Genomic DNA, 17,003 nt, shown 5'->3' on the forward strand with positions numbered 1-17,003 from the left:
TAGAGGACCACCTCTACAATTCTGTATTTAATAAGTATGTGTCCTTTTTCAGTACAGCCTGATTCAAATAAAGTAAAGGCAGAAAAGGGAATATTGAAATATTAAAATTTATATGTATGACTAGGCTGATTTATATGTAGCTCCTGGCTTTGGATTGACTCAATCTGACAGTTGTGACACTTGGGGGAGTGAACCATCACCAGATGGAGGATCATTCTCTTTATATCTCCTTCTTTCTGTATATCTGTCACAAGCCGACACTGAGCATATCCAAAGTCAGGAACCAGGAGCTTCCTTCGGGTCTCCCATGCAAGTGCAGGAACCCAAGGCTTTGTGTGATGCTCTATTGCCTTCTCAGGCCACAAGCAGGGAGCTGGAAGGTAAGTGGAACAGGCAGGTTATGAAGCAGTACCCATGTGGGATCCCAGTGCATGCAAGGTAAGGATTTAGCCTCTAGGCTATCACACCTGGCCCAAAATAAATACCTGTTTAAAAAAATATGTGTCTCTCACTTTAGCTGATAATTACACCTTGTTTTCAAAGTGATGTAATGTTATTAGTTATGAAGACAGTAATGATTGAGCTTACTTATTAATGAATAAGTCTTTAGGTTTATTTTGAGGTATATTATTTTTCTTCTAGAGGATGGTAGCCAAGGACAAGGAGGTAACTGCATTCTCTCACAGGCATTAACTGCCACTGAATACAGGTCTGACACCAAGGCCTGAACACATATCCACCACCCATCCTGCTGTGATTAAAAATGCACAGTGGATTCTGGGATACAAACCACCTGACTGTGGATCAGTGCAGCTAACATATATGCACAATGGCTGCAGAGGAATTACTTTAGTTGAATAACTTTTAACAACCTGAGTATTTTTAATAGAAATCCATATTGCTTGATGTATACCTAAACATAGAAAATTCTAACAAAAGTCTGTTTACATGCCTGCCAGAAATCAGTCACAAGTAACTAAAGATTACTTCAGGTAGACCCAGTTTGCTTGCTCCATGTTGTCAATGAGCCAGTTATATTTATTCACATCTGATTCTCGAAATATTGAATTTGTAAATCTCTGCTTAGAGATATTAATTTTAACTAACTGAGAAATTAAAAAAATACCAGGTACTCAAATATCTCCAATGATTAGATAGATAAAATATTTGAAGTACAATATATTTTTTTAATATCTAGAAGCCTCGTTTATGAATAGTAAGCAAAAGTATATATTGTTTTTACCTTTGCTGACAAAGATTAAGCAACAATGTTGGTGACCAAGAGAATATTAAAAACAACATCATAAATATGGAATGACAGCTGGAAAAGAGAGTACAATCATGATCTATCTGACAACTTGTTTTCTCTTCTTTCTTTGGAAGCAGAAAGAAACAATGGCAGCAGGAAATCACTCCACAGTGAAGGAGTTCATCCTGGCTGGGCTCTCAGAACAGCCAGAGCTCCAGATGCCCCTCTTCCTCCTCTTCCTGGGAATATACTCGGTCACCGTGGTCGGCAACCTGGGCATGATCATATTGATTGGGCTCAGCTCTCACCTGCACACTCCCATGTACTATTTCCTCGGCAGTCTGTCCTTCATTGACCTCTGCCAATCCACTGTCATTATCCCTAAAATGCTGGTCAACTTTGTGGCAGAGCAAAACATCATCTCCTATCCAGAATGCATGACTCAGCTCTACTTCTTCCTGGTTTTCGCTATTTCAGAGTGTTACCTGCTGGGTGCAATGGCATATGACCGCTATGTTGCCATCTGTAACCCCTTGCTTTACAGTGTCAGCATGTCTCATCAGGTCTGTGTTTCCCTGATTCTAGGAGTGTACACTATAGGTGTGATTTATGCAGCAGTTCACACAGGCTACATGCTTAATGTTCATTTTTGCCATCTCAATGTGATCAACCATTACTGCTGTGATCTTCTCCCACTCCTACAGCTTTCCTGTTCCAGTACCTTTATCAATGAATTATTGATTCTGTGTATTGGTTCACTTAACATTTTCATCCCTATCCTGGCCATCCTTAGTTCCTACACCTTCATCATTGGCAGCATCCTCCGTATTCGCTCCACTGAGGGCAAGGTCAAAGCCTTTAGCACTTGCAGCTCCCACATAATGACGGTTGTGATCTTCTATGGCTCTGCAGCATTTATGTACCTGCAGCCATCATCTGTCAACTCCATGGACCAAAGCAAAGTGTCTTCTGTGTTTTATACAATTGTTGTGCCTATGTTGAACCCCCTCATTTACAGCCTTCGCAATAAGGATGTCAGTGTCGCTTTAAGGAAAATAATAATGAAAGTATTATTGTGAAATTTTAAAAGAATGATGACTTCTAACGTAATGTAATTGATTGTATCATGCATGAATTAAATGTCTTGATAAGGTTTCATTCATAATTTTTGTTATTTGGGATTATTTTGCTAGTTATTTCTACATAGGAAATACATACATGAGTTTACACAACAATTGTTTATGAGTCTTATTTTATGTAGAACAATTTTCTCCACACTTTCATAAATGAGAGAATTCCTTTTGTGAAAGCTAATAGTGTCCAACACACACACACACACACACACACACACACGGCACATACATAGAAATGTGTCACATATTTTCTCCATTTATCCCGTGATGGACACATATGTATTGATTACATATCCTACCTATTGTCAAAAACACTGCAGTATTTGTGAGAGTGTATATATTGTTTTGGTATATTGACTTCGTTTCCTTTGAATGTAAAACCAGCTGTCCAACAGCTGCCTTATATTGATGTAAGACTTTGTGCCTGCTTGTTTGCAATGAATTTGTTTCAAAAGCTTGAATATATGTTCTCATTGTCTACTGCCCTATACGGTTTATCTTTTTAAATGCTTATTTATTTTCCATAGTAAAGTTTCATAGGCTCTGGGATATCCCCCTTCCACCATGCTGATTTCCCCAATGCCCCGCCCCTGTTTTCTCCCTATAGTATAGTCCTTCAATATTAATCACAAGTCCAACATATTATTATTAAAGTTTACTGTTACATTGTAGGCATAGACATTGTAGGCATAGGTAGGGTAGAAAGCCCAGCATCTTATGGTCAGGATAAATGTATCAGTTTCATTGGGAGTCCTTTTATTTGGGAGTAGAGCTATATCTTCATTTCCCAATGTGGTTTTTACGTTACATTCTTCCTCTAGATGAATATATGTATATACATGTTTGCCTATATACCTATTGATCTTGAATTTTTCTGTGCAGCTTGCCTTATTATCAGAGAGAACATATGTCCTTTGGGGATTAAATTTGTTCACTGATCACGACAGTCTCTGGTTGGGACCATCTCCTTGCAAATGGTATAATTTCATTCTTTTTAATGGTTGGGAAGCATTCTGTGGAGTAGATGTACCAGTTTCTTTATCTATTCCACATCCAATGAGCAACTGGTTTGTTTCCATGTCTTTCCTATTGTTAATTGTGCTGTTGTAATTACAGGATTGCAGGTTACTCTCTCATGTCCTTTGAATATGTTCCTAGAACTGTGATTGCTGGGTCATACAGTAAATCAACTTTCAGTTGTCTTAGTACTCCATCCTGACTTCCACATTGGCTGTACCAGCCTACACTCCCACCAATAGTGAAGTAGTTTATCTTTCTCCCCACAGCCACCAATAACAGCAGGTATTGTTAATAGTTAAGTGGAAACTTGATATGCTTTTCATTTGTGTTTCCCCAATGTCCATGAAGCTATATCCTTTTCTATATGTGTATTAGCCATTTGAATTTGTTCTTGTGAAAACTGTCAATTTCCCTCATACATGTCTTCACAGGGATGTTTGTTTTGCTGTCATTGAGCTTCTGAAGATCTTCATAAATCCTGGATCTTAGTCCTGTATCTGTTGTGTAGTGTGCAAAAATTTTTCTCCCGTTCTGTTTGTCACTCCTTCACTTTGTTTATTGTTTTCTTTGCTGTACAGAAGCTTCTTAGTTTGAAGTCATTCCATTTGTTTCTATTTGCCCTGTCAGCCTATGCTGTTGGTTACTTCTCTAAGAAGTCTTTACCAATGCCTGTATCTTGGAGAGTGTTTCCTATGTTTCTTTCTAATAGTTTTATGGTTTCTGGGTATAGATTTAAATCCTTGATCCATTTAGAACTGGTTTTTGTGTAAGTTGACTGGTGGGGGTCTTGCTACGTACTTCTGCAAGCTGCTATCCAATTGTCCCAACAGCATTTGTTGAAGACTCCAGGCTTTTTCCCTGGACTATTCTGAGTGCTCCTGATGAAGATTCATTTGTTCTACACGTGTGGGATCATTTCTGGGAGTTTCTATTCTGTTCCGTTGATCTCTGCTTCTGTAACAGTACCAGACTGCTTTGATTACCACTGCCATGTAGTACATCTTGAGGTCTGGAATTTTGATTCCTCCAACTTGATTTTTATTCTTCAGGATAGCTTTAGCTATTTGTGGTCTCTTGTGTTTCCATATGAATTTTCCTATCATCGTTTCTATTTCTGAGAAGAATGTTACTGGTATTTTAATTGGAATCATATTGAATCTGTACAACTTTTGATAATATGAACATTGTGATATTGTTGATCCATGCTATTCAGAAACATTTTAATTTTCTCTTTTTAATGCTTTGTACTTTTCTTTTTTATAGAGATTTATTTATTTTATTACAAAGTCAGATATACAGAGAGGAGGAGAGACAGAGAGGAAGATCTTCCGTCCGATGATTCACTCCCCAAGTGAGCCGCTACGGGCTGGTGGCAACCTATCCGATGCCGGGAACCAGGAACGTCTTCCGGGTCTCCCACACAGGTGCAGTGTCCCAAAGCTTTGGACCATCCTCGACTGCTTTCCCAGGCCACAAGCAGGGAGCTGGATTGGAAGTGGAGCTGCTGGGATTAGAACCAGTGCCCATATGGGATCCCGGGGCGTTCAAGGAGAGGACTTTAGCCGCTAGGCCACGCCACCAGGCCCAATGCTTTGTACTTTTCAACACAGAGCTTTTCCGTGTCTTTGGTTAGGATTATTCCAAAGTTTTTAGGGTTCTTCAGTATTTTAAAGGGGACTGTACTTGGTTCATTCCCATTCATGGAGTTTATGTGTGCATACTAGGGTCATTGATTTATGTTCATTATATTTTGTACTCTGCTACTCATACTCCAATGGTCTCATAATTGATTTTTTTTGGTTCTCCTGTGTATAAAATCATATTGTCTGTGAACACAGATAAATTTAATTCCTTGTTTCCAATTTGAATTCCTTTCATTTCTGTTTCTTGCTTAATACTCTAGTGAGGATCTCCAGTATTATGCTGAATAGAAGTGGTGAAATTGGATATTCTTGGGTATTTCTAGATCTTAGAAGAAAGCTTCCATTCTTTATTGGGAATTCCTTGTAATTCAACATGCTTAGGCTTAGGAATTCAGTAGTGTGGCAAGCAGGGAGTGATTGTGATCCTTCTTTTTCTTTCTCAAAGTTTGACACTCTTTCTTCACAGGCTTACTTTTCCAGAAGCATGGGAACTCCCAAGTTCTGAGTAGCCACCTCCCTGAAAAGGTGATGATAAACACATTGAAGACATGCTTTGGATTGGGGTATCAGGGAAGCTTTCTGTGCTAATCCAGGAGAGGAGGAAGGTCAACCACCTGCAACACAACTACCCAGAACAGTTAGGATAAACAGCAAGACCTTGTCAATTATGTTACTGTATTTCTGTGATCTTTTCCTTCTCTTCTTTTCTCTCCTCTTCTCTTCTCTTCTCTTCTCTTCTCTTCTCTTCTCTTCTCTTCTCTTCTCTTCCTTCTCTTCTCTTCTCTTCACTTCACTTAACTTCTTTCTCTTCTCCTCTCCTCTCCTCTCCTCTCCTCTCCTCTCCTCTCCTCTCCTCTCCTCTCCTCTCCTCTTCTCTTCTCTCCTCTTCTCTTCTCTTCTCTTCTCATCACAAAATGCACCAGATATTTGTGATGATGTATTGGAAAAAACTTACCAACTGGTGTCATGGAGTGGTTTGCCCACTTGCTTCCCTGAGAGTGTGCCGAGTCCCATGGTTCTCTCAATCAGTCTTAAACCATGTATCTCTAATTCTTTCAGCTCCTGTCCTTCAGCTGTATTTCTTGCAGTATTGTTGCACGTTGAAAGGTGACAGGTCTTTCCCCATTTAATATGATGCGGGCATGGGTTTTTTATACACAGTTTTGATTGTGAATATTTCTCCTAGGCCTGTCTTGCTTAGGGTTCTTAGAATGAAGTGGTATTGTATTTAATCAAATGCCTTATCTGCATCTGCTGAGATGATCATATGGCTTCTATTCTTCATTTTGTTGATGTAGTGTATCACATTTATTGATTTGCGTATGTTAAACCATCCATGCATGTCAGGGATATATCCCACCTGGTCTGGATGAGTGATCTGTCTTACATAGTGTTGGACTCTGTTGCCTACCATTTTCTTGAGGATTTTTGCATCTATGTTTATTGGGGATATCTGCCTATAGACCTCTGTTGCATCTCTATCTGGCTTTGGTATTAAGGTGATTTGGGCTTCAGAGAAAGAGTTGGGAAGGATTGCCTCCTCTTCAATTGTTTTGAGTACCTTGTAGAGGATTGAGATGAGTTCTTTTGGAAAGGTTTGATAGCATGTACAGTGAAGCCTATACATGTGTCACTAGTCTAACGAAGATCTCTTAAATATAACAAAGCATTTTTCATTCCTATTATTGAATTTTTATGGTTTGAATGTAACATACTATGTTAAGAGCATTTTCTTGTAATGTCTGTTTCTGGTTCTTTGTGGTTCAAATATCTAGACATACTTTATTGTGCCTAAAATTCGATATATTTTCTCCTGTTTTCATTCAATGAATTGTTCATGACTCTTCTTGTTACCTTCTGGGACCCACAAAACTCAAACGTTTACATGAATATATTGACATTTTTAAAATATTCATTATTATTGGAAAGCTGGATATACAGAGAGGAGGAGAGACAGAGAGGAAGATCTTCCGTCCGATGGTTCACTCCCCAAGTGAGCCGCAACGGGCCGGTGCGTGCCAATCCGATGCTGGGAACCAGGAACCTCTTCTGGGTCTCCCACGTGGGTGCAAGGTCCCAAAGCTTTGGGCTGTCCTCGACTGCTTTCCCAGGCCACAAGCAGGGAGCTGGATGGGAAGTGGAGCTGCCGGGATTAGAACCAGCGCCCATATGGGATCCAGGGCGTTCAAGGCGAGGACTTTAGCCGTTAGGCCACGCCGCCGGGCCCTATATTGACATTTAATAAGACTCAGAATATCTTCATCTGTTTAATTCATTTTTAATATATTTTGTGTGAACGGGATGTTTCAAAAGATCTCAGTTTAGGATCAGGAATTCTTTCTTCTGTTTTATCTACACTGTTGTGTCTCAATACTGCAGTACACATGAAATTTTGAGTTCATTCTTTCAAAGTATCCTCTATAAATGTTTCCAGAATAGTTACTCATGGTTGATTTCTCATTCATAACATAAAATACTTTCAGAAATTCATTGAAATAACTACTTGCATTTCTGCATATCTCAATCTCCTTAGAATAAGTATTTTGAAACATTTTTCATAAGTGTCATCATTATCTTTTCATTTTGGGGTGTGTTATAAAATACTTATTGCATTTCTTTGGAGCATTCATATTCATTGATTCTAGATACTTTGGTCTCACTGCAGGGACCCCCACAGATTCCTCACTTACCTCGTTGCCAGAGGGGGTGAGCCCATTGCCCAGTACTGAGACTCCAAGCGAGAGAGAGACAAACAGACAGACAGGGGCTCTGTCTAAGCAGTTCTGCTTTATTTGGGAAATTCAGTTTCTTATATAGGGTAATGAATAACCTCAGGCCAGGAATCCCAGGAATTCCAGGAGCAGAGAACTAGAAGCCAATTACTAGGAGCATGACTGCGGGAGTCATATCCCATGGGCCAGGGGCAGGTGAGCAAAATGACCCTGGCCAGTCTTTCTTTGAAAGGACCTAACCCCTGCCCTGGTTCACGTCCAGGGCTCTGCCCTTGGTCACCATCTTGTTCGCCAGTGACCTTTACTGTTACTCGCCATCTTGTCAAATTAGTGATTCTTTCATCCCTGAACCCCACACTCATGATGATATATATGCATCTAACTGATCAATTTATATAACTGTAGGAAAAGACACTTTCTTAAACATAAGCCTTGTGGTGAAAGTTTGATAAACGCCATTGACTTTGGTTCAGTTTTGTTAAAGTAATGTTGTATTATTATAATTTACTCAGCTGTAGCGCCTCACTTTGACACAGTAATTATGGGAATACATTCAGTGTGTCTGCTACTCTGCAATGTCACATACCAATGTGAGATTCTAATAGTATATAAAGCAATGCAATTGGAGCTAAAACTCTGTGGCCACTCTGACCCTGGATACAATGGAATTTAGACATCAGTTTCACTACAAGTTAACTCAGGACAGAACAAGTCAGTTCCACTGATCACAGTGATACTCAGAAATGTTTACAATAATATCCAGTGCATGGACCATGGAGACAGGTTTCCCAGAAATAACAATTCCAGAAGCCAATACCAACATGGCTTTGGATGCTGCAAGGGCTTTCTAGGCCATACACTGTGGCAGACACCTCCTAGGTCCAATTGGGAAGCTCTCTACCAGAAATGAGGACCACTGGGAGACATGTCCTCAGGTTCTTCAGTGGTGTACAGAAACACTGACCAAGAATGAACGCAGGTTAGAGGAAGGGGGCGCATTACAAGGCTCGGCATGCACTGACAGCAGGCAACTTTTAGTAGTGAGAGGATACAGATGGGCTGAAGGAAGGTCATGGGGGTTCATGTTCCAGGGACTAATTCCTTGGCTCCTTAGTTCTGTAGGATACCACCACCCTCTGCCTTGCTCACTCTTGTGACCCTTGAAGTGCAGGGACTCTTTATAGATATCACAGTTGTGTTGCAAGGTCTATTTGAGTTAGAATATCTGCAGCTTTTTTCAAAATATAACTAAATTATTTCAGGACTCTAGGAATATGAATATGTAGAAGGCTGCACACAGTATAGCAGAATATTCCCCAACAGTGGCACTACTTTCAATACAGTGGCATGCTGTGGTAGCCCGGGCTCTGGTCATTGAAGGCAAACAATATGAATTCCTTCTCTGAAACAAAGATAGCATGTAGACTTTAGGAGGCTCTTTGTATTTCCAGGCCTATCCCAAGTGCAAATCCATCCTGCTACCTGTATGGCAGGCATACATAACAGGGTCTGCTTTAACTCTGTTGTCCACGCTAGCCCCCTACAATCTGGGAGCACTACAGAGTAGGGTTGCAGTTACCAGCATACTCTATTCCTAGCATGTATATTGTCACCCCAAGTCTATGTCTTAAAAGGTTCCTGTTTTATGCTGCCAAGTTCCATCCTTCTCTCAACCACTTGCCTCATAATCCTGTCTTTCATTCGTTCTTTGTTCGTCTGTAAAGATGAAACAAGCCCTGAGCACCTTTGGTCATCATCCTTGGAATCTGATCTCTCTCCGTTAATCTCCAAATGATAATATTCCAGTTTTTTTATTTTTTTCCAGTTTTCCTATACTGCATAAATGGTTGTATTAAGAGTCAAACATATTAATTGCTAGCAATTGTAAATTGTTAAATAAGAATCTATCACCATTCAAAAATGATAGCCAAAATATTTAGTTGTTGAGTAGTATTGAATTAGCCTGAAATCTCTAATTTGTATTTGGTAACAATTCTAATCTTCTACATGCAACCTTCTAAATCTGTAATTGAGTACATACATTATAAATGATGTTTTACAAAAACTTGAGGAGCTTGACTGTCTTTGGATTTGGGGTTTTGAGTAGTTCTCAGTATGGCTACAGCTTCTCTGATCATGGTCATCATGGATAATTTTAGTCATTATGTTATATTCCTAGGAAATTCAAGCTACAAACTGCAGAAGACAGTTGCTCCATGGTCAAGACACTAGCCAGTTACACATTTCTGTCAAGAAGTGTTTTGGTTTGTGTTATTATTTCTAACTGAATAAGCCCTAAAATGTAAAATATGTCCTATATTCTAAACCCTTTTATCTATGTGCTGTGGGTTACATGAAAAAAAAATGTAATATTTTGTGGAAAACTAGAGTCTTAGGCCACATACCAAATTCTTGGATCAAAATATGCATTTTAAGCAATTTTCGGGTGATATATATGCACATATCCTAATGACTAGCTGGCAGCATAAACCATATCACAGAGAATTCATTGAGGACAAGCTAAACACCTGGGGAAGGGTTGACTTTAATTTCTTCTGTGTTCAAGAGTGTAATCCCTAAGAAATGGAAATCCCTGGAGATGATTTATTGAGTCATCTTTAGTACCTATTGAATCCCAAGGTAGGACACACCGTCACAGCTGAGTTTTCAGAACCACTCAGGAGAAATGTGGCTGTATGCCTTCAAGTGAGGAAACACAAACTGAAGAACTTGAGCTGCTTACCCATGATGCAGACCAGCTTTGAAAGTTATTCAGTGCTGAGGTTCATCAAACACTGGGTATCTGCAGCTCCCAAGGTAAGAATTAGTTTAATTCTCCTGGAGTTGACAGAGCGCAATTTGCACATAAAAGCAGATAACTTAAATTGTAGTGAGAAGGTGGGTGTATTCTCGCTGTAATTTTCATGTGAACCTACTCATCTGCAAGGATTCACTATGAAGTTCAGACGCGTGTTCATCACTTACTTAATTTCTTTAAACACTGCTTGTGATTACTCATAAAATCCTTTTTAATTCCAGTTACATGTCAGATGGTTGCCAGTCTCTGTAGATATAGAGTAGGTCGAATCTGGTGAATCATCTAACCTATGCTGTAATTCACAGCGAAAAAAAGGTACTGTTTAGAAATTACAACTGCTCTGATTACTCTGAATATATAAAACTCAATTTTAAATTTCTAATGTCTGTATTCATCATTCATTATAGTGTCTAAGGATTGTTCACTAGAACTCTACTGAAAGCATCTATCATGTATCCGAATTAATTTTAAACTAACTTTGTAAGTTAATAAATATTTGCCTTGGTAATTTTTTTACTTGTGTATTTCAACTGTTCCAGAGCTGGATAATTTTATTATTGATTTGATACTTCTACTTAATTTTAATTTTTATTTTTTAGAGATTTAATTTCTCTAAACCTCACCATCAGCGATCTGTTTCACTAACACTGTACGGAAATAAAAAATCTACATTAAGCACATAAAACAACTAGAATCATCCGTATAAGCTCAGAAAGAATTGTGACAGGTTGATAGAGAATTCGAAGACTTTTTTTAAAAATAAATTCATGTTTTTTACTTGAAAGGCAGATTTATAGCATGAAGGGAGATGGAGAAGCATGCTCTTACAACTACCTGCTTTTTGCTCCCTAAATGACCCCAGAGGCAAGAACTGAGAATCTGCTGGGAAATGGAGCAGCTGAGACTGGAATCTGTGGCCATATGGGACGCCAGCACTGCATGTGGTGGATTAGCTCTGGAGTCACCACTCAAGCCTCTCCTAGACTATTTTTTTCCCTTGTGACTTACTGTTTTCTTTATTATTATTATTTTTTAATCACATTGCATTATGTGATACAGTTTTATAGGTACTGGGATTCCCCCCACCCCTCCCCAAACCCTCCCCCATGGTAGATTCCTCCACCCTGCTGCATTGCCACAGTTCAAGTTCAGCTGAGATTCTTTCATTGCAAGCATATACCAAACATAGAGTCCAGCATCTTATTGTCCAGATAAGTTCAACGGCTTGTTGGGGAGACCATCTCTGGTCTGAAGACAGAGCCAGCAGAGTGTCATCCCGATCAATTAAAACCTCCAACATAACATCAGCAACAATTTATAATATTATGGAATTAGTGGACAGAGTATTGGGTAACCAATATGTTAAAAAAAAATACAAGTTCTTAACCACATGAGGCTGAGATAATATTACATTTTACAGGTACTATTTTTCATATTGACAACATTTCGTCTTAAATTAAGGCAAACATGTGGTATCTAACCTTTTGGGACTGGCTCATTTCCCTTAGCATTATGGTTTCCAGTTGGGCCCTTTTGGCCACAAAGAACTGCATTTTGTTTTCCTTAATAGCTGAGTAGTATTCCATGGAGTAGATGAACCATAGCTTTCTTTCTTTCTTTTTTTTTTTTTTTTTTTTTACCTTTTTAACATTTTTTATTTCCAAAAGCTGCTGTTTTGGTAGTAAAAATATTGTGGTGATTTTGGCCACAATATTAGATCAGTTGTTGTCATGTTAAAGTGTTTTGCTATTTTTTTATTATTAATTATTTTGCATTATGTGACAGTTTCATAGGCTCTGGGAATTCCCCCACCCCTCCCCACACCCCTCTCCCCTGGTGGATTCCTCCACCTTGATGCAGTATTACAGTTCAAATTCCATCAAGATTCTTTCCTTGCAAACATATACCAAGCATAGAGTCCAGCTACTTATTGTCCAGATGGGTTGAACAGTTTCTTGGGGAGACCATTTCTGGTCCGAAGTCAGAGCTGGTAGAATATTGTCCCAGTCAATTAAGAGTCCCAATATAACATCAACAGCAATTTGCAACATTATGGAATTGACATGGTTTTGAGTAACCAGTATGTTAAAAAAAAAAAAAAAAAGCAAGTTCTTAACCACAACCTATGATTAGCTCATTGACATTTCAATTTTAGTTTATATACAGGACCGGCCGGCTGCTATATACCTTAAAATGGCTATAAGGTACCATTCAGCTGTCTCGTGTCTATTTCATTTTAGTATTTAGCCATTTGTTGTGTTGAAGTATAATTTTGCTGATCTTGGCAGATTTTAGGGTAATCTAGACTGGCTTGTAACTCTAACAAGACATTTGTCGACAATTAAGGTGCAGAACAATTTTTTGGGGGGGTGTGCAGGAAAACCCTCAACACCATGGTGAGGAGTAACTAATCTTTGTGTCCCACCCAGCGAGGCATGAGCCAATCCACGCCAGCTCTTTCCTGTCAGATTCCAAGCTCTACTTTTTGTTGTTTGTCTATTTATTTTAGGTTTTTTTTTTTGTTTGAATGATTGTTTGCTGTGAGGGGTTTTCGAAGTGATCCTGATGGTCATTGCGAGGGAGGGTGGGGGTCCAGAGGTGGAGCCAGGCTCGGACCAGAGAAAGCTCTCCTCCCTGGTCCCAAAGGATGTTTATTGTTCTTGTTTCTGCGGACCGCTCAGGGCTTCTGGTTGTCTTTCCGATGATGTTGATGCCCCTGATTTCAGCTTGTTTTTAATCCATAGTACTGTATCATAAGAATGGAAAATTTAGGATGCTAAGACTAATATTGCAATTCAAACTCAGTTATTATTGCGTATTTTTGAATTGGTGGAGTACCCATATATAGTAATTATACAATAAATTTCATGTTCACTTTCTGACTGACAAAACTGCTGACTTTATTGTAAAATAAGTGATGTCATTCTCATTTCCATAAAACCATGGCAAGTAGTAGCTATTTTACATACACCAGATCATCAGTAAGTGATGATGTCATACCCAGAACACATGGAGTGTGGCATTAAGGCCAGAAGATGTACCTATCACTCATCTACCCCCACAGTATCACGAGAACTCAGAAATACTTGGTTAATAAGCCACAAACCAGGTAATTGTGGATCCCTCCAGGTGAAAGATATGCCCCAAAATGTTTGTGGGCATGATTTCATTTTAGTGACAGCATTTGGAAACCAGAGGTTTTGGTGCAGAAGTCCTTATTCCTGACATGCAGAAATATTTAAAGAAGCTGACGACAGCTGCGCACCTGCCAGCAGTTAGTTCCAGGTTGTGAAAGGTTAATGCCTTTAGACAGGGTTGCTTTCTCCAAGTCCTCATTCTACCAAATTAATTTGTTACATGGGAGTTCTATGTATTTAGACAGTTAAGTCTTGGTTTAGCAGTATGGGTTTGAAGATATTTAAAACACAAATAGACATTGCCTATGATTTCAATTACAGTAATGCATTGTAATTGAATGGGTAAAATATTTGTAAATAAATAGTACTTATTAAATCTGTGTACAAAAATAAATCAAGATAGAATTGACGTAATTTAGACAAGGTTAACAAATTCAGAATAAAATGATCACGGGTACTGAAAAAAAAAAAAAAAAAAACAACCAGAATATCCCCTCCAAAAGAAATAGCAATAAAGTCTCAAAAACTAATCTTATTTTCCTTTTTCCCAGTCAGAAACTGACCAGAAACAATGGCAGCAGGAAATCACTCCACAGTGAAGGAGTTCATCCTGGCTGGGCTCTCAGAACAGCCAGCGCTCCAGCTGCCCCTCTTCCTCCTCTTCCTAGGAATATACTCGGTCACCGTGGTCGGCAACCTGGGCATGATCATATTGATTGGGCTCAGCTCTCACCTGCACACTCCCATGTACTATTTCCTCGGCAGTCTGTCCTTCATTGACCTCTGTCAATCCACTGTCATTATCCCTAAAATGCTGGTCAACTTTGTGGCAGAGCAAAACATCATCTCCTATCCAGAATGCATGACTCAGCTCTACTTCTTCCTGGTTTTCGCTATTTCAGAGTGTTACATGCTGGGTGCAATGGCATATGACCGCTATGTTGCCATCTGTAACCCCTTGCTTTACAGTGTCAGCATGTCTCATCAGGTCTGTGTTTCCTTGGTTCTAGGAGTGTATATAATAAGTGTGATTTGTGCATCAACTCACACAGGCTGTTTGTTTCGAGTTTATTTTTGCCATCTTGATGTGATCAATCATTACTTCTGTGATCTTATTTCCATCCTAAATCTCTCTTGCTCTAGCACTTATGTAAATGAGTCACTGATTCTCATCCTTAGTGGGATTAATATCCTTACCCCCAGTCTGGCCATCCTTAGTTCCTACACCTTCATCATTGGCAGCATCCTCCGTATTCGCTCCACTGAGGGCAGGATCAAAGCCTTTAGCACTTGCAGCTCCCACATTTCAGCCGTTGCTGTTTTCTTTGGTTCTGCAGCATTTATGTACCTGCAGCCATCATCTCTCAATTCCATGGATCAAGGCAAAGTGTCCTCTGTATTTTATACGATCATTGTGCCCATGCTGAACCCTCTGATCTACAGCCTGAGAAACAAGGACGTTCATATTGCCATGAAAAAAATAAGAGAAAAAGCAAATTACCTATCAGCACAAATTATGTGAGGCTTCCTTAGATTCAAATTTTTGCAAATAACGTTGTATCAATTACTGTATGTCATGTTAATACATGTGATAACATGCTTCTTTTGATGAATTCTGTTGACATTATTTCTGATTCTCTTGTCTTATTACCATTCTCCTATGGGTTTTGTCTTATTTTTGTCCTTGATTTATAAATTAATATAAATAATATTAACACAGGCGCATGACCACTGAAGCCATTTTCATTGTCTTGCCCCCTTCTCCATACAGCTGAGAGAAACATAGTCCTCTACATAAGGAACACATCACGTTCCAACAGTCACAGTCTTTTCTTCTATCCACTCAAAACACAACATGATACATCAATAGTGTGCCTGTAATCTATAGCTTTATACATGTCTCTAACTAAAAAAAGTTCCCATAATACACCACTGCATTATCATTGTATTCCTTTTTTGCCAAACCTAAGGAATTTCCAAATCATCATTTTTTGAAACCAAGGAGCCTTGGAATACAGTATGAGAGACAAAACATCTTAAACAGATTGTGAAATATACAGGACCAACATGAAAATAATGAGCTAAAGCGATGCCTAGGGCTTCAAAAGACTAAATCCATACCCAGGACATTAAATTATGTCTGCAAGGTGGCATAGAAGAAATTTCAATTGTATCTAGATGGGTTAGATCCTGGGGACTGGTAAGTATATTTCTTTTTCTCCTGTCTCCATTCATCCCTTCCTACCTCCCTAATCCACTACTTTTTCTCCCCTCTCTCAGTCTCTCCTTCTCTCTCCTCCTTCCTTCCTTCCTTGCTTCCTCCCTACATTCTTTCCTTCCCTCCTACTTCCTCCCTAGTCTCTCCCTCTCTTCATCCTTTCCTTCTTTCCTTAGTTACTTAGTTACTTCCCTCCTTCCCTATCTTCCTCTGTCCATGGCAGTGATTAACTTCCTGGCTATTGTCTCATTTACATAGCTTCTTGAATGTATTCAGTGCTCTCTGATTATTTCATTTTAATTCTTATAAGGCTTTAACTGGAGGGGACAGAGAGCTAGTGCTCTGAAAGACTATATGCCCTAGGGTTTCTTTTTTTAATATTTATTTACTTTATTGGAAAGGCAGATGTACAGAGAGGAGGAGAGACAGAGAAGAAGATCTTCCGTCCGATGATTCAATCCTTAAGTGACCGCAACGGCCGGTGCTGTGCTGATCCGAAGCCAGGAGCCAGGAACTTCTTTCCAGGTCTCCCACATGGGTGCAGGGTCCCAGGGCTTTGGACCATCCTCGGCTGCTTTCCCAGGCCACAAGCAGGGAGTTGGATGGGAAGCCGGGCTGCCAGGATTAGAACCGGCGCCCATATGGGATCCCGGCACATGAAGACAAGGACTTAAGCTACTAGGCCATTGCACCTGGCACTTAAATAATTCTTTTAGGAATTTGCAAAACACAGAAAGTTGTTGAACTATTACTATGACTTTGCAAAATTTATATCTTGTATTTATTATTCTGTGAAATTTGTATTATTTCATTTGCTTAAAATCCACCCCAAATTTCTGTGCTACCACCAGCCTCTTCTAATGCTCATTCTAACTGTGCCTCTGTGATTCTTATATTTTTAGTTCCACATACAACCAAGAGGAGGAATTATTTATCTTTATTTATTTAGCGTAATGTCCCCAGGGTTCATCCATCTTTTGTAAATGCCAACATTTGCCAGAGACAATACCTTGAGTCCCAGCACTGCATCTCCAGGTCACCGAGGCTGCTATC

At 39.3% G+C, this 17,003-nt stretch overlaps 2 protein-coding genes across 2 annotated transcripts; both read left to right on the plus strand.

The window, feature by feature from the left end:
- Positions 1-1,395: 1,395 nt before the first annotated feature.
- Positions 1,396-2,328, plus strand: LOC101527603 (olfactory receptor 8G1-like). Its single transcript, XM_012930508.3, has one exon. The coding sequence runs from the start codon at positions 1,396-1,398 to the stop codon at positions 2,326-2,328; it is 933 nt and encodes a 310-aa protein (XP_012785962.2).
- Positions 2,329-14,303: 11,975 nt separating this feature from the next.
- LOC101527347 (olfactory receptor 8G5-like) lies at positions 14,304-15,254 on the plus strand. Its single transcript, XM_004597723.2, has one exon. The coding sequence runs from the start codon at positions 14,304-14,306 to the stop codon at positions 15,252-15,254; it is 951 nt and encodes a 316-aa protein (XP_004597780.2).
- Positions 15,255-17,003: the final 1,749 nt, after the last annotated feature.

This window comes from Ochotona princeps, chromosome 4, assembly GCF_030435755.1.
Source record: "Ochotona princeps isolate mOchPri1 chromosome 4, mOchPri1.hap1, whole genome shotgun sequence".
Classification (NCBI taxonomy): domain Eukaryota; kingdom Metazoa; phylum Chordata; class Mammalia; order Lagomorpha; family Ochotonidae; genus Ochotona; species Ochotona princeps.

Excerpts from the sequence above, each read along its gene's own strand:
- LOC101527603 (XM_012930508.3), top strand. The coding sequence starts at position 1,396 with ATGGCAGCAGGAAATCACTCCACAGTGAAGGAGTTCATCCTGGCTGGG.
- LOC101527347 (XM_004597723.2), top strand. The coding sequence starts at position 14,304 with ATGGCAGCAGGAAATCACTCCACAGTGAAGGAGTTCATCCTGGCTGGG.